Genomic DNA, 23240 nt, shown 5'->3' with positions numbered 1-23240 from the left:
AAGAAGCTGCCTGGCTGACAAAGGACCAGTGAGAAGCTTCCCAGTGGACATGGCTACTAGCCTATCCTAATCGAAAAACTGTTTTGAGCCATTCCTGATCCTAAATTGTAACCTTTTAACTTCCCAAATAAAGTCTTCAACCTTGAGTATGGTCTTTGAGTTGGTGTGGCCACTGCAATGAATTATCTAATCCATCTGAGAAGTAGTGTTGTGAAACAGCTGGTATCAGAATTGGTAAGGAGGATAGAGGCATATCTAACCCCAGTTCCTAGAAATTGGTCTTGAGATGTTGAACTTGACTCTCCTACTCCTTTTGTTACATCAGAACTCAGACACAGTTGCCCCATATCACTTTTAAATGTGCACAGAAGAGAAACTGAAAACTATGGTAAAATGAAATTACATGGTCTGGCTCTTCTGTCCAGTCTTTTAAACTCCCACCAAATGACTGGGATGGAACAAGCAAATATGGCGGAGAGGATACTAACGCAGGAGAATTCTGGCATTCAGCTGGAAATGAAATAGGCCATCTCAGAAGCAGAATCAGAGTACCCCAATGAGTGCCCAAATGAGCAAAGCCAGGAGTGAAGTATGCCAGCAGAGCAGCACCACCAAGAGACCATGCGACACAGGAGAGGAGTACACTAAGCAAGAAGAGAATAATAGCGGGGTTCCCAGACTCTAGGACTAGTACATCTGAATGCTTTAGGCTGGAAGGCTACCTTGCAGACCGTAGTGCCTTGTGGCTATTTATCAGGGCTAAGGGAGCCTTTTAAGTCTCACCAAAGCAGGGCAGAGGCCAAGGGACCACATGGCTAAGAGGCCAAGGCCAAAGAGAGAGATGTCTGCCAAGGTGTGTGAGAAGCAGTACTGCGGACAAAAGAATTGTATCCTTAACATTTTGTAGTGTTAGCATCTCTAGTAAACTCTTTTGATAGTATTCTCTTTGAAGCCAGTGAAGTGGATTACCAAACCCAGCAGGCAAGTAGAGTGTCATGGGTAGGGACTGTTGGTATGAAAACAAGGTAAAGAAAGCTGGAGATTGGAGCCATGTCAGACCTCTGCCTCATAGGAATCATCCTGAGGCAGATAGGAGTGTTGGTTTCTTCAGACGCTACCCCCATTCCATGTCCTCATATACCAATGTGTTCACAGTGATTACTTCTGATTAGTTCAATAATGCATGGTTTTGTTTGTTCCTTTTTCCTACACAGCAGTATTTATTTCGGTAACCATTTTTTAAATTTGCAAGTAATGATATTAAAGATATGTGATTTCAGTTTATTTGTTCAGGGGTGGAAATAAACTACATTAATCTAGGTTAATGCATAGCAAATTATATATTTCCCATAGAAATAAAAATTTCATTTAGACCAGAGATATTTGTGTTATATGCTTTTCCCATTTTTCCATATAAGAAACTCATGATTGGAGAACTTCCAGTGACAGCAAGTAGAGTAAGGGGTTTGGAGGGAGAAGATGGGGGAAAGAAACCAATACAAGGAGTCCATGTAGAAAAAAATGTTTGGAAACTGATTGTGGTAGCAATTGTACAATTCTGTTTGATGTAATTGAACTTTGGAATGGCAAATATATTAAACTAATAATAAAATTTTAAAAAATAAAAGCACTATCAATTCTTTTAAAACAACAAAGATATGCTTTGTTAACTAATGTATTCCAGATTGCCAGTATTGTGCACTTTGATAATATTTGTTGAATAAAAACATTAGTCACTTTTATTATCAATATTTATTGAAGGAAATAATTGAGACCTTGCAAAGTGGAAAAAAAAGTTGAAAAACATAATCATGGAGCTGTCTGTTCAACTAAATTCCAGTTAAACCAGGGATCCTAATCTGAGTCAATCAATAGAATTCAGGTATTTCAGAAAAGTGGATGGGCCAAAAAAGTACATCTATTTTCATAATGTCTTCTACTTCAATGTTATTTAACCTTTAGTTCAGCTAATAGTATAAAGAAAACCACATATCTTGTTTTTCGGTGTCTTTGAGCTGATTTCAACTCACAGCAACCTTACATACAACAGAAGGAAACACAATCAGGTGCTGCATCATCCTTACAACTGTTCTGTTTGTGTCCACTGCTGCAACCAGTCTCAATTCATCTGGTCTGATTATCTGCCGAGCATAAAGTTTTATTAAGTGTTGTGAGAGGATACACCCTGACGCACACCTTCCTTGATGTTAACCCATGCAGCATTTCCCTTGTTCTATTAGCACAACTGCCTCTTTATCCATTTACAGGTTCCGCATGAGCACAAGGAAGTATTCTAACATTCCCAGTCTTTTCAAGGTTATGCAGTTTGTTATGGTCCATGAAGTCATATGCCTTTTCATAGTCAATAAATCACAAGTAGACTCATCTTTCTGGTATTCTCTGCTTTTAGCTAAGATTCACCTGAAACCAGCAATGATATTCCTTGTTCCATATCCTCTTCTCAATCCAGCCTGCATCTGTGGCAGCTACCTGTCGATGTACCACTGCAAACATTGTTGAATCATCAACAGCAATTTTTTACTTGAATGTGATATCAACAATATTGTTCTATAATCTGCACATGCTGTTAGGTTACCTTTCTTTGGAATGGGTACAAATATGGATCTCTTCCAGTGAATAGGCATGGTAGTTCTCTTCCAAATTTATTGGAATAGATGAGTGAGTGCTTCCAGTGTTTCATCAGCTTGTGGAAACATTTCAACTAACATATCATCAATTCCTAGAGACTTATTTTTAGCTTATGGCTACAGTGAAGCTTGGATTTCTTCCTTCAGTACCAGTAGTTCTTGTTCATATGCTCTCTCTTAAAATAGTTGTATTCCACTTTTTGGTCCAGTGAGTTTGCATTCTTTCCATCTTCTTTTGGTGCTTCCTACATCATACACTATTTTACTGATTGAATCTTTTCATCTTGAAATTTGAGGGATGGTTTTTTCCTTTAGTTCTCAGTTGAAGACACCCTGATTGTGTTCTTCACCATTTGGTTTCTAAGTCTAGATCTTTGCAAATTTCAATATAATGCTTTATCTTCTCGACCTGCCCTTTAAATTTTTCTGTTCAACTCTTTGAATTCATCATTTTTTCCATGTGCCTTCACTACTCTAGAATTAAGAGCGAGTTTCAGAGTTTCTGGCATCCATTTTCATCTTTTCGTTCTTTCTTGTCCTTTGTAATGGCATTTTGCTTTCTTCGTGTGTGATGTTCTCGATGTCCTCCCACAGCTCATCAGGTCTTCTGCATTAATGTTCGATACAGCAAATCTGCTCTTGAAATTCAGGTGGCATAGACTCAGATCCTCTTATGAAACTTAGACTTACCGTACATACTCATGTATAAGCTAAGTTTTTCAGCACATTTTTAATGCAGTTTTTGTGGTAAAATTAGGTGCCTTGGCTGATATTCAGGTTGGCTTATACTCGAGTATACACGGTATTTTAATTTTCTTCAACTTCAACCTGACTTACATCTGAATAGTTGATGGTCTGTTCCACAGTCAGTTCTTGGCCTCGCTTTAGCTGCTGATACGGAGTTTCTCCATCGTCTCTTCCCACAGATGCAGTCAATCTGATTTCCTCCTATTCCATTTGGAGAAGTTCATGTGTAAAGTCACTGCTTGTGTTGTTGAAAAAGGTATTTTCTATAAGTAAGTCATTGGTCTTGTAAAATTCTATCATGCGATCTCCAGCTTCGTTTCTATTGCCAAGACCATATTTTCCAACTACTGTTCCTTCCTCTGTTTCCAATTTTTGCAACTATCAATGCATCTTGATTGAATGCTTCATCAATGTTAGGCTGAAGACATTGGCAAAATTTTTCAATTTCTACATCACTAGTTTTAATGATTGGTGTATAAATTTAAATAATCATTATATTGACTGGATTTCCTTCAATGTATATGGATATACTCATATCATAGACAACATTGTACTTCATGATATATCTTAAAATGTCTTGTATGACAATGAATGTAATGAAATTCTTCTTGAACTCATTCCTGGCACAGTAAGCCATATGACTCTGATTCGAAATGGCCGATACTAGTCCATTTCAGCTCAGTAATGTTTGTTACATTTCATTTCTGAATTTTTTTCACATCCATTTTTTTTTCTAGATTTAGATACTTCATGCATTCTAAATAACAATTAGTAATAGACATTTGCATCTGTTTCTTCTCATTTTGAGTCATGTGCCCCATCAGCAAAAGAAGGTCTCAAAGGCTTTCCTCCATCTAAGTCACTATGGTCAACTCTACTTTGAGGCAGCTCTTCCTGAGGAACATTTTAAGTGTCTTCTAATCTGAAGGACTTATAGCATTATTTCTGACAACGATCTGCTGCTATTCATAATAAGGCTGTCAGCTTATCGGCAGTTAAATCCTCAGCAGTAGACAACCTATTCCTTCTTCATAGTCTGTTCTGATTCTAGAAGCTCTGCAGAAACCTGTTCACTTTGGGTGACCCTGAAGGTATTTGAAACACCAGTGGCATAGCTTCTAATATCACAGAAACACACAAGACACCACAGTACAAAAAACTGATAGGCAATATAAACAATAGAGATCCAAGATAATTTCTTAAATTATTGCCACTGAAGACACTTTGAAATATCATGTAAGTACATCAGTATTCAGAATGCTCACTACTATTAGATGTGCTACCAAATCTTATTAAATGTACTAAAGAGGTATATACACTTTTAGAACAAATATACCATAGCATGTGACTTAGGTCTGAAAAAGTTGAATCCAAAGCTAGTAGTGCAAAAAGCAGGGAAAAGCAAGTTTATTACTACTGCAGAATTCTCAATTGGTTCACATAAGCATAACAGCAAGATTGGGCTAAATGCATGTTTTCTTGATAGTCTGTCTAAGAAGTCTGAGGGGATACCTCCCCCCCCCAAAAAAAATGGGGAAAAAGCTCCACTACGTGGAGTATTAGTGCACATTTTTCCTGCTAGGTGAGCATGGAGTTAGTACACCAGTGATGTCACATGGAAAGGTTCGGTTTGTTCAGAGTGAATTTTTCGGAAAAGCAGTTTCACTTAAGCCTCATTTTTTTTGATGGCTGATTCAAGAGAAGAGCGTGTGGTTGTGAAATTCTGTTTCCTACTAGGGAAAAATGCCTCAGAAACTTGTGATGTTGAACACAGCTTGCAAGGACAGCGCTATGGGAAAAACTCAAGTGTATAAGTGAGTGGTTTTCTCAGTTCAAAAAAAGTGAATCTCGATTGATGACAAACCTTGTTCTGAACATCCATCAACTTCTGAATGGATGAAAATGTCAACTCTTAGTGCCTTTGGAGTTCAATCTGCCAGGTCAGACTGTTAATCAAGCTTTCTATTTAGAAGTTCTGAAAAGATTGCATAACTGTGTGGCAGTACAGGCCTGATTTGTGACAGACGGGGGACAGGCTTTGCCACCACAATGCACCTGCTCACGCAGTCATTTCAGTACACCAGTTTTTGTCGAAAAACAGCACGGTTCTATTGCCCCACTCACCTTACTCACCTGACCTCACTCCGTGCAACCTCTTTTTGTTTCCATGAATGCAGAGACATGAAAGGACAACAATTTGACTATGCAGAAGAGATGAATTAAAAAAAAGATGGAGGTGCTGTCAGCCATTCAAACAGATGAGTTTGAAACATGTTTCCGAGAATGGAATCACAGATTTGACAAATGTATTATTATGTGTAATGGGGAGTACTTGGAAGGTGATGGGGTTCTTTGGTAAAAAATAGAAATACATAGCTTTGGAAAAAAAATTCCATTTTGGAGGGGTATCCCTCATAATTAACATCTTAGTACATCACCATCCTTTATTCTAGAGACTGACTTGCCCTCCTTTATCTCCCACAAAGATAGAACACAAGAATTCTCAACAGGAACTATTAATATGAAATCACTGGACTGAGATACAATTCACATTAACTGTGAGCAGAATAATATTGCTGAAAAGGTGGGGGATTGTGTGAAAATTTATACAGTGAAATGGAGGAATTCCAAAAAATAATTCAATAAAATTTCATAACAGATAAGGACATAACCTTCCCCACTGACAAGGCCCACCCGTGTGTCCAGCACAGATGATGAAAACCGATGCATGGCAAAGCAAATCACTATGAAATCTCAGAACTATGGCTATAAAGTAGACTGCACTGACTTTGAGACAGAAATAGATTTCATACAAAGGATAAAGAATTTAAAAGGCATCAAATGGCAAACTACCTTACCACAGTGAAAGCAAGGTATTGAGTAATGCTTTCAAATATTAAAAGTAAATTATTTCTAATGTAGAATTCTATACTCTGGATTCAGATCATGAACTAATAAACAGGATGGTAGACAGACATTTTCAGACATGTATGTTTTCAAAAGATTTACAACCATATACCCTTTCGCGATAAGGTACTAGAATCTTTACAAAACATGTGAGTTTTAGGTCTATCCACTTAGTAGAACTAACTCAGCAGCAAGATAAATTAAATCTTAAGGTTAATGGTGACCATAATATACTAGGATTATCATTTGCAACAACAACACTTATAAATAAGAAATCCACCAGACCTTCAAATTAAGCCAAGCAAAGTTTCTTTAAGCAAATAAATTTTGATTGAATATCTATATATAGATGTACAAACACAACTAGAGAAAAAGGTTTGGATTCAATTAAGGTTATGACTATAAAAAGTAAACCAAGGGAGAAGAATAAACCTCTATTTCCTCCCCAAAATAAAATGCTGTCAAGGGGAAAAATAAGGTACATCTAAAACATAAAGGACTATATCCTAATAAACCCAAAATTATTTTATGTTAGAAAATAAGAGAAAAAATGTGCAGTAACACCATTGCAAACAAAATGCTACAGAGGAATAAAGTATATATAAAATTAAAATACTAATCTAACCAAAATTACAAAAGGAATATGTTGGGAAAATGAGGAAAGATGACAAGTAGGAACCCACAGGTAAGCTAAATATTAATCTTACATAACAAGGCATCAGGACAGATAGTTTAAAGAGCTATTTTGTGAGGTGCCATTGAGTCGTTCGGTGCCTTTGGGTCAGTTCCAACTCAAAGTAACCCTATGCACAAAAGGAGGAAACACAGATTAGTCCTGCACCATCCTCTCAGCTGATCTTATGTTTAAGCCCACTGCAGCCACCGTGTCAATCCAGCTGATTGAAGACTGCTTTTTCACTGCCCCTCCACTTTGTCAACCGTAGTATCCCTTACCAGGGACTGGTGCTCCTGGTAGCATGTCCAAAGGACTAAGACAAAATCTCTCCATCCTTGCCTCTAAGAAACAATCAAGCTGCACTTTTTCCAACACACATTTGTTTGTTCTTTGGACAATCCATAGTAGTTTCAATATTCTTCACCAACATTATGTTCAAATGCATTGATTTTTCCTCAGTCTTTATTCAATGTCCAACTTTCATGTGCACATGAGGCAATTGAAAATGCAGGAGCCTAAAGGGCAGCTTGAGCCACTGTCTAAGCCACTGTCTGAATTGCTGTAAAAATCTGAAATTTTTACAGATTTGTTCATACATGGTCAGTTTATCTGCAGACTGAACAATGTAGCACTTTGCCAAAAATAAGTGTAGCACTGCTTAAACATTATGTAACACCAGTTGTTTATAATTGGGGTCTGTGGTGCATTTTGTACTTTCTGCATGTTATGGTATTTAATCTATCAGTCAACAAAAATAATGTCCTTAAGGAAAAAAAAAAAGGAAATGCCATGGCTTGGGTCAGGTACAGATCAGTCCTCAAAATAACATACTTGCTTTTCAATACTTTAAAAAGATCTTATGCAGCAGATTTACCCAATGCAATGTGTCATTGATCTCTTGCCTGAGGCTTTGATGAATATTGATCAAGGATTCAATCAAGATAAAATCCTTGACAACTTCAATCTTTTCTTCATTTTTCATGACCTTTTACCTATTGGTCCAGTTGTGAGAATTTTAGTTTTCTTTACATTAAATTGCAATCCATACTGAAGACTGCAATCCTCAATCTTCTTCATTAAGTGCTTCATGTTCTCATTTTCAGCAAGCATGATTGTTGTCACCTGCATACCAAGGGTTGTTAATAAGCCTTCCTCCGATCTTGATATAGCATTATTCATATAATCTAGCTTCTCTGATGATTTGCTCAGCATACAGCTAGAATAAGTATAGTGAGGACACAATCCTGATGCATACTTTTCTTGATTTTAAACCACGCAGTATTCCATTGTTCTGTTCGCACAACTGCTTCTTGATCCTACAGAGGGTATAAATGTACCTAAAGTGGGTATATATACCACAAAAACATTTATTGCCATCCAGCCAATTACAACTTACAGTGACCCTACAGGACAGGGTTTCCAAGACTGTCCAGGACAGCGCCCGCGTTTCCAAAAGCGTTAAGTCTGGAAACCGTAAGCCTTGAGCGGAGCAGCTGGTGGTTTCCAAATGCCGACCTTGTGGTTAGCAGCCCAACACTTAACCACGATGGAACCAGGGATTATACACACGTAGACGCAGAAAGAGACAGGAGTGGTAGGAGGAAAACGTTTTTCCCTCTACCATTACAATGTCCTGATGTAAGAGCTCAATTAGTCAAATGCTAATGCTTGGTCTCTATACTGATTACTCTGTGATTAAGACTAAGAATGTTCATTCTTCTCTACCCTTTTTCCCCTTGGGAACTGCACACAGTAAAAAAATATATATATATATCCACTTCACCATTTGCATACTACTCTCCTGGCCTGGCGAATGAGTCAGTTGGTCAAAGTTCAGAGCAACACCGTGCAACTTGGACTTTTGGGGCAGTAATATTAATATATTTTGCCCTCCATCACTGTTCCTTTGTCTTTGCAATTTACTCAGAAGTATAGCCATGGGTCCTTGAGACCCAACATTTACTGAACTAGCCACAAACACTGAAAAAACAGAAGGAAGTCTCTCTTGAGGAGAGAGTCACTGAGGAGTTTTGGGTAAGGTCCTGGACATTAGCATGTATAGAAAGGCTGGTGTAAAGACTCATATTAAGACAAGTAAGTCACATCGCTGCACCTGGAAGAGATTTAAATGGAGCATATGTTGCATTCGCCTTGTCAGTTGGCTTTATCTATAGGGAAGTCATTTTGCAATACGGCATGGGCTACATGGACACATAGCAAAGATAGTACTATATTCTATGGGCTTCTGTAAAGATAAGTGCTCTATTTATAAGACTTAACATTTCATCTTTGAGCCTCACCTGCTCTTACTAGATATGCCCCTAACCCAGCAGAAGAGATCCCAAGCTGGCTTATCTCCCCTACTAAATGGACCAGCTACACTCTGCTAGTCCTCAACCTAGGAAACTTCTGTTCCCGGCCAGCCTTTGGAATTACTCAAGCCAAGCACATCCACGTTGCTGTACCCAAGTGTCACTAGAAAGCCTGACTTGTTTAACCCTTGCTGGTTCTCACTATTCCTAAGTGTAACTTTCATTAACCCTGAATGACATGCAGGATCTTCCTCCTCGAAGCTGTGACTGTATATGGCTAATAAACTGTGGTCTATCTCATTGATCTAGTGTTGCTGTCATGTTTGTCCATCATGTACTACTTAGGTCACCAATGGGGTAAATAGGAAAGTGGCTTTATCTGTAACCAATGAGGTAAGACGTAGTCAGACCATACCCTCACAGACGGTAGCAGCATGGGAGGCCTACCTATCAGAGGCAGAGAACGTGTGTTCCTCAGCGAGAATACCTGGTTATTAGACAAGAGTGCCACTTAATCTCATTACAAAAACCAATGTTCTATCTTTTTAAACATTTTATTGGGGCTTGTACAACTCTTATCACAATCCATACATACATCCATTATGTAAAGTAGGCTCTAATTTAAACAGCAGTACTAGGCATAAGGAATGTTCTACTTTCAATGAAAGTTGTCTGAAAGGCAGATTTAACCACATCTGAGCCTTCGTGAAGGAGAAATCTATACAGCTGTCTAGCTTGTCATTACCTGATAATACTTTAATTTTTATAAATACTGTGGTTAAGTTAAACCTTATTCAATTTAACTTTTAAAACAGAGTGGTTTTGTGGTTTTGAACAAGATTTCTGATTTTCTCTAAAAACTATTTTACTATCTTAATTCTTTTAATTGAGGCAACTATGTGATAAAGTTCTAACAGAACAATGTAAATAGAATAAGCTATTGAAAATTAAATCATGAAACTTAATTTGATGGCACAATACCTCACCTTAGTTTATTTTTATTTTAGTAATGTGTACAGTTTCTTTCTAAATGTCCCTTGTTAGATTGTAGAACTACAGACACCTATGCTCAATTCAAGTTTTTCCTTCTACTATTCCAAAAACCATAAAACATTTCATATAATCTGAAAATGAGTTTATTTTCAAACCAGATTATATTCTATGTGAAATATATAAAGGCAATGTAGTATTAGTGGATTAGTACCCAGGCTTTGCAGCAAGACAGATACAGAACTAGGCAGCTGAATACTCAGTTTAACCTTTATTCTTCCTTTCTTCCACAGCACATACCTAACATTACAGCTAGTAAACCTTTTACACAGTCGATTGTTCCAAACACTTTTAAAAAATTGTATTTGTTAAACATGTTTTTAAGTACCATCAAGTCAGTTTCAATTCAAAGCTACCTCAACTCAAAGCTACAAAAGATCAAAGCACTGCCCAGTCCTGAACCATCTTCACATTTGTTATGTTCAAGCCCACTGTTGCAGCCACTGTGTCAATCCATCTTGAGGGTCTTTTTTTCTGCTGCCCTTTTATGTTCCCGAGCCTGATGCCCTTTTTCAGGGAATGGACTCTCCCGATAACATGTAGAGAACATGACTTGAAGTCTCACCATCCTTGCTTCTAAAATGCATCTAACGGCACCTCTTCCAAGGCAGATCTGTGGGTTCTTTTAGAAGTACATGTTGCTTTCAGTATTCTTCCCTTCCTTATTCAATGTCCAACTTTCACATGCATAAGAGGTGACTGAAAATGCCCTGGCCTGGCTCCTTGCCTTTCAACAGTTTAAAGTAGTCTCTGGCAGAATATTTACCCAATGAGTCATTTGACCACCTTCCATGAGCACTGATTGTGAATCCAAGCAAGATGAAATTTTTGACAACTTTAATCCTGTCTCCATTTATCATGAATTACCTATTGGTCCAATTGTGAGGATCTGGGGTTTTTTGACATTAAATTGCAATCCATATTGAAGGCTGCAATCCTTAATATTTACCAGTAAGAGTTTCAAGTCCTCCTCACTTTTGGAAGCAAGGTTGTGTCATCTGCATATCAAAAGCTGGTAATAAGCCTTCCTCGATCCTGATGCTGAATTCTTTTTCATATAATTCCAGCATCACAGCAACACAAAAGCCACCAAAGTACAATAAACTGACAAACGGTGGTTCTGTAACATACCTTACCATTAAATATTAAAGTAAGTCAAATGAGAAGGAAAAAGAAGATTCTTGCTAAACAAAATAGGCTATTTTAGTCAGTAACAGCAGGCCATTAAAAACATGCTGTTAAATTTGTCATGGGTTGTTGTATGCTATATGTCACCAAGTCAACTTTGACTTACAGTAACCTGAAAAAATAAGGGAAAGCAGCCCCAGGGGCTACCAAGGCTGTAATCTTTATAGGAACAAATAGTCAAGTCTTTTCTCCCACAGAAAAGTAATGAGTTCCAAATGCTAATCTTTAACTTAGCAGCTGTTTTCCCACTGCCCTACCAGGGCTCCTTATTTTGGGGTGAAATAAATTTTATATAAATGAAGTTTTAAATAAATCAATATATTTATATAAATACTTTTTACATAAATAAAATTATAAAATATGGAAGAATATAACATTCCAAAAGAAGATGCATTCATACTGTTTCACGTGGTTTTATGCTGCCCCACGTCAATGAAAAACCAACTGAAAATCATGAGCTATCATGTGCTATCACAAGCAAAACATACAAAATGAAAATTCCAGCAAATAATCCCTAAAAAGCCCTGATTGTAAAGCAAAAGGTTTACTAATGGACCTAGCATAGTGTCTCCACAAATACATGTAAACATGTAAATGTACACATGCATTTAACACAGAGTACACATAGAAAACATGCCTGCTACTTATATAAAAAAGCATGTAACTTATTTAATACATATTATTTGTATAATATTGTATTTCAACTGATTTTCAATTAAATATTTAACAGATTAAAACCAACTCTAAATAAATACAGACCTTTAAAAATGTTTCCCTGTGGAGTATGAAATCCTGAGAAATTTCAATCAAAATAAATAAAATTGTCCCACATCCATAAAATGTAATTTCACCATGAAAGACTAGTTTGTTTTATACTTAAAGGCACTGCCACTGAATCCATTCCAACTCACTGAGTCCATTCCAACCCCCTACGCAGGAGTCTAAAACTTTGTAAATGTTTATGGAAACAGACAGCCTAGTCTTTTTCCCTCTGAGCTGCTAATGGATTTGCACAGCCAACCTTGTAAGAAACAGCCCAACTCAGGGACTTCATAAAATGTTTTGCTAGTGGGCAATCACATGCATAGCAGGAAAAACATTACAAGTAATACTGTTCTACAATTTTTCTTTGTAAACAAAGTAGGTTCCTTATAAATAGGTAGCATCTTTGAGATACAAACTGGACTTACTTACCTACCCAGTTACTATTAAGGATAGACTCCGTCTAGTCTAATAAAGAGGTTTCAATTGATTCATACACAATATATGAGAATCTTCACTTCAATTCTGACTTCATCTCAGAATGGATTTAAATGGATTTAAACTTAGAACTACATGAATTCTCTACTTCTATAGTTGTCGAGGGATTCCTGGTGGAACTATTGGTGTTGGGCTGCTAATCATAAGGTCAGCAGTAAAAACCCTCCAGCCCCAGCTGAGGGAAAAAGATGAGATTGTCTGCTTTTGTAAAGATTTACAGCCTCAGAAATCGTATATAGCAGTGGTTCTCAACCAGTGGGTCACGACCCCTTTGGGAATCAAAGGACCCTTTCACAGGGGTCGCCCAATTCATAACAGTAGCAAAATTACAGTTATGAAATAGCAATGAAAATAATTTTATGGTTGGTGGTCACAACATGAGGAACTGTATTAAAGGGTCATGGCATTAGGAAGGTTGAGAACCACTGCATATAAGGTCACTATGAGTTTGAAGATTAACTTTTCTTTGTGTTGAGGCAACATTTCATTACTTTTGTATTTGAACACTATTGCTAAATAAAAATCTTGATGGGAATTATTATTTCTTTCAAGAAATATTTGTTGAAGCGCTGGCTTACCATGTGCTTGGCATGTACACTATGGGTAAAGTGGGTAGTATGCAGAGTCTATGTGCTCCTTACCTCAACGTCTGAAAGGGCAGTCAATTAGCCTGGAAAAGTATAAACAGGGAGGAAGCTTTGGAAAAACCCAGACTTAAATCCTAGCTCTACTATCTGCTATGCATTAGACCAGTTCACTAATGTCTCTTTCTTTCGTTATAAAATGAGCTTAAAAGCTACAACTTCACAATTATTTTACAAATTAAATGTAAAAATTACATAAAGCACAATGGTGTGAACATTACTGTTCAAAATATCCCCAAATTCAGCGTTTGACACATATAGTTTATTCAACATCTCCTGAATGAATATTTGAGCAAAAATCCTTAAATGTCTTTTCTAAAAATGATTATGTACACCACAGTTTGTACAATGGAACTCTGGATTAGGTTAGAGGTCAGAACACACCAGGCAGCCCCCAAGAGTGAGATGAAGTCCTCCACCCCTGTGCAGACATCCAGTCTCAGACACCCTGCACAGGAATCACATTCATGGCAGTACATTTACTGTTTGCTTTATGTTTTAGATTTGTTTGTTTCTTTGTTGCACAAAATATAAGTAATTAACACCTTTCTCTTTGCTTTATGCTCTTCTTCTATTTATGCTTTCAAATGTTTAGTTATGTTCATATACATATGAATGTCATCTAGGAATTTAAAAGAACAAAAATTTTTATAAACCACATACTGACCCAAACTGCATACCCTTGCCTAAAGCAAAATTTGATAGGCAATTTAAGTAACAAATGCATAAATAAATATCTTGTCAGAATAGCCCATGCCCTCACTACAAGGCATAGCAAAATTAATTCACCAACCACACTGACAATTGAGTCCACCAACCTAAACAAATGCATGAATACAAAGGTGCTTCTGAGCATCACTTTTTACATAGCTCAACATTATAAAATGTTGCTGAAAACATTATTTTGAGTTAGTATGGGTAAAATCATTTTATGAATGCTAAAATTTACCTGCTTGAGTCCTTCATCAGTCAGTTTGTCCTGGTTGCCTACATGCACTTTCTGAAGTAAAGGACAATGAGAGGCAACCGCAATAATAGAGGTGTCCGAAAGCTGTTTACACCTGTAGGCTGTATACCTAAGAAGTCCAGGACACTTGAATGCTAACACACACACGCCAGTATCGGACATACTGCGACAATCAGAAATGTTGATTTCAATGATATTCTGACTTCTTGATGCAATTTTTTCCAATAATTCATCAGTGACCTATAAGAGGAAAAAAAAGAAGTTCAAACTTTTGCTAAAGATAGACCATATTTTCTAGATTTTTATTAAATTTTCCCCAATGAATATATAAAAAATAGATTATTGCATGAATACCACAAACAAAATAAAAACATTTTTATTTCATATTACAGCAAAACAAGAATATGCATGCTAGTTTTAATTTAAAACCTAAGATCAGTCACTAGTGGGATGACTCAATTTAATTCAACTTCACTAGACTCACCAAAAACTCACCACAAACAAAACAGCATTGTGATTTTAGATATTTATTTTTAGCCCAGCAGTGGTTAGACCATCAAGTTATGAATCTTGTCTTTTTCCAGTTGATATAAAATGATTTCACAAAGTTAATTTCAATTGTTTTGCCATTTCGATCAAAATACGATTTCACATACAAGTAGGTTTCAAAACAGTTCAAGGCAAAATTTTATTCTTTTAATTCCATTTTCTCAAAAACTTTTGAAGCCTTCTCATACGGCATAGGAAATACATCACTTTGTATGGTATCAAGATACCGACATACCAAGCTGTTGGTCTGCGACAAACAGCTCTTCTCAAAAGACTAATGCTACTTAGAAGTAATCTTAAAATAAACATGATGAAAACTCATGCAGCCATCTGAAAAAATAGATTAATTACTATATACATGTATACTCATGTCGGTATAGATAATACAGATATCCCTCACCCAAATTTCTAAAAATAAAACAGTTAGTATTTTCAAGTCTTTTGGGTAAGTAAAAGAAACAAAACACACATGAGCTTCAGAATCGGAGGAGGAAAGAACTGGTATCCAGGAGCAACAACAAACTCTCTTTTTACTTACAATGCACACAGCACAGTTCCTAGTTCCCACAAAGGCTAACCTCTGTCATATTTGTTTTTCCTTTTCCAGCCCTCACTACCAGAAGCAGGGGAGAGCTATTCTTAGTTTAAGTTTACAATAACGAGTTATGATACCCAGGGGTAATGAAGTAAAGAGCCATGGATTACTTGACACTTGCCTTCTCTCCCGTCTATCACCTACAACTAGCCAAATACTTACCATTCTCCTGGACCCATATTTCATGGGCCCAGGTGGGTAAGTGACTAATTCTATAAAACAGAAAGAGAATAAATTTCCATATATACTCAAGTATAAGCTGACCCGAATATCAGCCGAGGCACCTAATTTCACCACAAAAACTGCATAAAAAATGTGCTGATAAACATGGCTTATACAGGCGTATATATGGTATAGTATGTTCTGAAACTATATAGTTTTGTCTAAAGTACATGATTTATATGGTACGAGTGATGTGCTGGAATTGGCCCTTAACAATTCACAGCACCCAGTTGTGTACACCTTTTTCCAAATTTAGTGACATCACATTGGGAACGTGAAGTTGGTTACAATAGTATTTACATCCTGGAACCTGGCAAGACAAACATAAGGGATTCTTTTGGGGGGAAGGGGGGTGGGAGGGGGTAGGTAGAACCTGATTATTAAACCTCTACCAGCACAACACCGTGTACTACTAACATGGGATAACTTAGAGATTTAAAATATCATATATACTCATGGACAAGCTGAATTTTCCAGCACATTTTTAATGCAATTTTTGTGGTAAAATTAGGTGCCTTAGCTGATATTCGGGTTGGCTTGTACTCGAGTATATACAGTACTGAAATTCTTACTGTATGTTTTCATTTATTTCCAATGTAAACTATTGACTACCAAGTTTGAGGAGTTAATCAAAAATTCCAACAAACTGCAATCATCTCCGTGAACTCTAACTTTGTCCTAATCTATGCCAATGATACACATATTGGGCAACCACTTAAAAATGGTAGAATAGAAAATCATAAAAAGGAAGCGAAAAATATATATATTAATTTGACTTCGATCTCTTCATGTGGGGAAAAAAACCCACAGGAAAATAACAGTACAAACCTAGAATTACTGTAAGGGTTAAGTAAATCAGTATGTATGAAACTTACAGAACAGTCTATGCTTATTATTGAAGTATAATCCATAATGAAGGCTTTGATCTTCATCAGTAAGTGCTTTAAATCTTCACTTTCACCAAGCAAAGTTCTGACACATGTAGATGGCAGGTTGTTAATAAATTTTCTTTCAATCCTGATGCCAAGTTCTTCTTGATATAATCCAGCCACCCACTACTATTTGCTCACCATCCAAACTCAATGTGTGGTGAAATTACATAACCTTGACACACACCTTTTTTCTTTTTTTAAATTAAAAGATCATTTTATTGGGAGCTCTTACAGCTCTTCTAACAATACAACATTGATTATATCAAGCATATTTGTGCATATGTTGCCATTATTTTCTAAATATTTACTTTTTATTGAGCCGTTGGTTTCAGCTCCTCTTTCCTCCCCCTCTCCCACCCTGGCCCATGACCCCTGATAAATTAAAAATTATTGTTGTCTTATCTTTTTTTAATCATTTTATTGGGGGGCTCATATATCTCTTATCACAATCCATACATACATCCATTGTGTCAAGCACATTTGTACATTTGTTGTCATTATCATTCTCAAAACACTTGCGTTCTACTTGAGCCCCTAGTATCAGCTCCTCATTTTGTCCCCTCCCTCCCTCATGAATCCTTGATAATTTATAAATTATTATTATTTTGTCATGTCTTGCACTGTCCGATGTCTCCCTTCACCCAGTTTTCTGTTGTCCATCCCCCAGGGAGAAAGTTATATGTAGATTCTTGTAATCAGGTCCCCCTTTCTACTAGACCCTCCCAGTATCACCATTCTCAGCACTGGTCCTGAAGGGATCATCTGTCCTGGATTCCCTGTGTTTCCAGTTCCTATCTGTACCAGTTACATCCTCTGGTCCAGCCAGATTTGTAAGGTAGAATTGGGATCATGATCGTGTGTGGGCGGGGGGTGAAGGAAGCATTTAAGAACTAGAGTAAAGTTATATGTTTCATCATTGCTACACTGCACCCTAACTGGTTCGTCTCCTCCCGCGACCCTTCTGTAAGGCGATGTCCAGTTGCCTACAGATGGGCTTTGTGTCCCGAATCTGCACTCCCCCTCATTCACAATGATATGATTTTTTGTTCTTTGATGCCTGATACCTGATCCCTTGGACACACCTGATCCCTTCGACACCTCGCGATCTCACAAGCTACTTCTTCCATGTGAGCTTTGTTGCTTCTGAGCTAGATGGCCACATGTTTACCAACACACACCTTTCTTGATTTTAAACCATGCAACACCCTTTTGTTCTATTCAAACAACTGCCTCTTGGTCTTTGTTCTACTCAAACAATTGCCTCTTAGTCTAGTGTAGATTCCACAGGGGCACCATTAAGCATTCTAGAAAATCCTCATTCTCCACAATGTTATCTAAAATTTGTTATAAGCTGCATAAATGAATGTTTTGCATAGTCAAAACAACATAGGTAAACACCTTTCCAGTATTTTCCGTTTTCAACCAAGATCCATCTTACATAGCAATATTGTCGCTCATTCCACATCCTTTCTAAAGCCAGTTCAAATTTCTGGCGGTTACCATTTGATACATTATTAACAACAGTCTTCTAATTATTTTTAGCAAAATTGTGCTTGCATAAAATACTAATGGTATTATTCGATACTGTTTGCATCCTATCAGGTTACGTTCTTTGAAATGGGCACAAATATGGATCTCTCTTCAGACAGTTGCTCAGATAGCTGTGTTCCAAATTCTTTGGCATACACAAATGAGGGTTTCCAGTGCCACATCTACATGATGAAAAATCTCAACTGGTATTCCTGGAACCTTGCTTACTGCCAATGCCGTCATTACAGCTTGCTTATCTTCCATTAATACCGTCAGTTCTTCATCATGGCTAACTCTTGAAGTAGCCCATTCTTTCTTGAGATATTAGTTCTTTGTATTCCTTCCATATTATTTTGATGCTTCCTGCATAGCTCAACATTTTGTGAATACAATTCTTCAATATTGAACTCAAGGCTTGTTTTGTTTTTTGTTATTTTTATGCCACATGATGTTCAGCTTAAGAAATGCAAGCAAGTTCTTTCCTCTGATTTTTCTAAGTTCAGTTCTTGGCACATTTCATTAATATTCTTATTTGGCTTCTAGAGCTGCTTTTTGAAATCTCCTGTTAAACTCATTTGTTCCATCTGTTTAACACCTCTGCATTCACAAGGACGTTTCACTCTCTTCTGATACCATGTTGGTGTTTTGTCTTTCATGTCCTTTTACAAGCTTATTGCTTGTCTGATGTCCATGATGTCATTTCACAACTCATTTGTCTCTGTCCATTAGTGTTCAATGCATCAAATCTATCCATGAGATAATCCATAAATGCAGGTAGGACTTACTAAACATCACACTTTGCATACAGGAAGTACTATAACAAACATTTGTGATTATCTTCTATTACTGTACTAATAATCATAATATGTGTAGTTAGTCACAATCAGGTTACCTCTGGCTCATGGTGACCTTATGTCTAACAGAATGAAACACTGCCCAGTCCCTACACCATCTTTACCACAATCCTTTGTATGTTTTAGTTCATTGTTGTAGCAATTGTGTTCCTGCATTTAATTAAGGGTTTTCCTAATTTCTATTGGTCTTCTACTTTACCAAGCACGATATCCTTTCCTAGAAAGTAGTCTCTCCAAATGTCATCTTCAAAGCACCATACATACTCGAGTATAAGTCGACCTAAATATCAGCCAAGACACCTAAGTCGACCACAAAAACTGCATTAAAAATGTTCTGGAAAACTCAGCTTATATACAAATATATACAGTTCGTGGGTAAAGTCTAAACATCCTCAATTCTAAGGGGCATTCTTGTAGTTCTTCTAGGACTAATTTGTTACATTTTTTGGCAGTACACAGTATATTCAGTATTCTTCACCAACACCACAGTTTTTACATTATCCAACTTTTCATGTCAGCCTTTTTCATTTTATAACTCAAATACATTGAATAAATATACTGCACAAGACCACTTTACAGTGTTAAAAAGCAAGGATGTTACTTTGAGGACTAAAGTGAAATTGACCCAAGCTATGGTATTTTCAATAACAACAAATACGTGTAAAAGTTGATGAGATAGTTAAGGTACATTGTGGCAGCCTGGCCAATAAACACATGTGGGACTAATTGGAGGGTGGCGGAGAGATAAATGGCTTGGTGAGCCTCGCCTTTCTTGGTCTCTTGGTCTCTTGCTTTCTGATGGTGAGACCAGGGTGCAGCTGCCTTAGCCAGTTCCCTGCTTTAGCTGGCAAGGCTCACTTCCTGTGGGATATCCCTGAGGAGAAGCCACATGGACCTACCCTGATGCGGCCCTGGGTGTTGGAGCTGACGTGTGGAGACCCCAGCCTGCGCTGAGATGCTTACATACTCACTGATTCGGCTTTCCTCCTCCAGTCGGTGTCATTGCGTGTGTTTTGTGAGATTGAGGAGAACTTTGCAGATAGGTGTCGGACATATGGGCTAATGTTGGACTTATGGGCTTGGACAGCACTGGGTTGGGATGCTCTTAATGTACACTTACCCTTTAGATAAAACTCTCTCTTATACATATGAGTTTCTGTGGATTTGTTTCCCTGGTTTATGCAGACTAACACAGTTGGATATTGAATAAGGAACCAAAGAAGAATGAACGCATTTGAATTATGGTGCCAATGAAGAATATTGACAATATCTTGGACTGCCAAAAGAACAAATCTGAAGTATAGCCAGAAGCTTCTTAGAGGCAAGGATGGTGAGACTTCGTCTGATGTACTTTGGACATGTTATCAGAAGAGACCAATCCCTGAAGAGGATACCATGATTGCTAGAGAAGCAGCAAATAAAGAGGACGGCCCTCAATCGATGGACTGACACAGATACTGCAAAAATGGGCTCAAATACACGAACAACGATGAGCATGGCTCAGGGCAGGGTTGTGTTTCTTTCTATTGTACATAGGGTCAAAAGCAACTCACATATGCATGATGTGACTGAAAAGACCATGGATGGCATGAGTCAGACAAAATGAGCCAGTGTTCCAAATGGCACCTCTGTTATTAAAAACTTAGGGAAATTCTTTTGACCTGATCTGCCCAACGCACTGTGACATTCTGATGTACTGACTGCTACTTCCATGGATGTTTCTTGTTGATCCACATAGAAAGAACCTGCTGTTAATTTCATCTTCGTCTGCATTTATCACACTATTTATAGTCAGTTTTGAGGATTTTTATTTTCTTCATGTATAATCTGTGCTGAAAGGTATAAGTAGTGTCTGACTTTCATCAGTAGTATTTCAAGTTATATTTTCTTCAAGGAATTTGTAACACCTGAAAATTACTGTCAGTGTGTTACACTGTTGTTGATATGATTCTGGAAGCCAGGCCACTAGAATTTCTAAAATTATTATAGTCAGCAAAGTTTTCAGACTACAAAAGACTAGGAAGAAAGGCCTGACAATATATTTTTTAAATTATGCAATTGATCATAGTATTTTCAAAAATAAGAAAAATGTGTATTTTTTAAATGGAAGTGACAAAAGAAAAGAGAGTAAGAAGAAAACACTAATTAGCAGCCAACATTAAGAAATCATGTACACCATGAGACATTGGCTTCAACTTGAATTCAAATACACACACACACACAAATCACAATAATACATAGCACCATAGATTAAAATTATTTGAAGTAACTATGTTAAAAGTTATAGTAAGAAACATTATTTCTGAAAAGTAACAAAGATATTTTTTAATTTAGTAGGTCAAATTCACTTTTTCTCAGAATCAAATTCCATACCTGCTGACGGCTACTAAGGTCCAGCTGCTTCCAAAACTGGAAATCTAAACAAAGATCACGCCAATACTTGCAAACCAATGATGCAGAAAGGCAACGCTCATCCAGGGACAAATTGGAAAATATCTATAAAGTGAAAAGGAAGAATATGTTAATACATAGCAAATATTTTTAAAGCATAGAAAAAAAAGCATAGGTAGGGTTATTTATTTGTTAGGTAATAATTACTTTATACAGCATGGGAGGGGAACATTTGGCAAAGGAGCCTAAAATCATTAATACTAGCTAACATCACACACCTCAGCAAAGAGAAGCAGTTCTAGCCATCACATCAGGGTGAGTTAATTAAATGTTGGACCAGTATGGCCTGTGAATTATGTCATAAATATTCAAGTGGTCTTAGGACAAAAAAGGTTCCCCACCCATGTTTTAGAGTATAAGACAACCTTGCATACCATTATCAAGAGCATCAGTGTTCGGGCCTATTCTAAAGAGAAGGTGTGGTGTAGGAGTTTGAGAACAAGGGTGCTGTTACAGTTGAGCTAAGACCACTGGAGAATGAGCAAAGGAGGAGGTGTGTGGGGCAGGAGAGGGGGTGGGGTTGGACATTCTTATATGTTTTAACTGAAAAGATAATCCAAAAACTAATTTTTTTTAAAATTCTTAACCTTTGGAGGAGGGAGAAAAAAGAGAGGACATAATGAATGTACACTGTGTTGTTTTTTTAACCTTATGATTAAACTTAAGCAAATGATGGAAAAAAACCTAGAACAAAAATCATACAGAGAAGACATAATAAATGTACATAGCTTTGTTTTTATTTTTAACTTATACTTAAAGCAAATTATTAAAAAAAACAATCCTAGAACAAAAATCACATCTAAAGTATTTTTTCTAGAAACTCATAACCCCAGCCTCATACTGAGATAAACATCACACCCAAATGAGGGGCATTCTAAAAAATATGTGACTAGGAGGACTCAAAAAAACTAAGGTAAAGAAAAAAAGCCAGGATGACTGAGAAATGACCATGCACCAGAAGAGACCATGGAACTAAGGGGACAAATAATACAATCCCAAACATTAATGGGAAAACTGGTAAAATCCAAATAAAAACTGGGGTTTTCTTCATAGTAATGTACCAATGTTGGTTTCTTAATAGTGACAAGCATGCCACAGTAACATGAGAGGAAACTGAGAATGGATGAGGGGTATACAGGAACTCTGTATCCTACATTTGTCACTGTTCTGTAAGCTTAAAATACTTGAAAACGGAATATTTGTTTTCTTAATATTTTTAAATAGTAGATCTTAAGAATGGGAGGATCACATCTAGGACCAATAGGTTTTTAAAACTAATACAATGTGTGGAGTATACTGAGATTCTGAATTGAACCTAAAAAATATTTTATTGAGAAAATCAGATAAAATTGAAAACTAAAGTTACTAGAAGATTTATATTAGCCTTCCCTTTTCCAAAACTCAAACTCACTGCCATCAAGTAGATTCCGACTCATGGTGGGCTAGAGGCCAGGGTAGAACGGCTCCTGTGGGTTTATGAGACTGAACTCTTTATTGGAGTAGAAAGTCTAATCTTTTTCTCCAGAGGAGAGGCTGCTAATTTCAAACTGCCAACCTTGAGGTTATCAGCCCAATGTGTAACCATATACCACCAGGGCTCCACTTATTTTTTTTTTTTATTTAATCCTTTTATTAGGGACTCATACAACTCTTATCACAATCCATACACACATCAATTGTGTAAAGCGCATTTGTACATTCATTGCCC

At 37.0% G+C, this 23240-nt stretch overlaps 1 protein-coding gene across 1 annotated transcript in view; it reads right to left on the bottom strand.

Moving 5' to 3' along the window:
- The window catches only part of FBXL17 (F-box and leucine rich repeat protein 17), a 581667-nt gene that overhangs the window by 534118 nt on the left and 24309 nt on the right, over positions 1 to 23240 (bottom strand). Inside the window, exons 3-4 of the mRNA XM_004706643.2 lie at positions 21455 to 21577; positions 14382 to 14639 (exon numbers count right to left, since the gene is read on the bottom strand). Coding sequence (XP_004706700.1) covers positions 14382 to 14639; positions 21455 to 21577 — 381 coding nt within the window. The remainder of the gene's footprint in view (positions 1 to 14381; positions 14640 to 21454; positions 21578 to 23240) is intronic.

This window comes from Echinops telfairi, unplaced genomic scaffold, assembly GCF_000313985.2.
Source record: "Echinops telfairi isolate 266 unplaced genomic scaffold, ASM31398v2 ScPeMD7_7469;HRSCAF=8507_1, whole genome shotgun sequence".
Classification (NCBI taxonomy): domain Eukaryota; kingdom Metazoa; phylum Chordata; class Mammalia; order Afrosoricida; family Tenrecidae; genus Echinops; species Echinops telfairi.
Note: the sequence above shows the minus strand (reverse complement) of the source record. Positions and strands in the feature narration are given on the sequence as shown.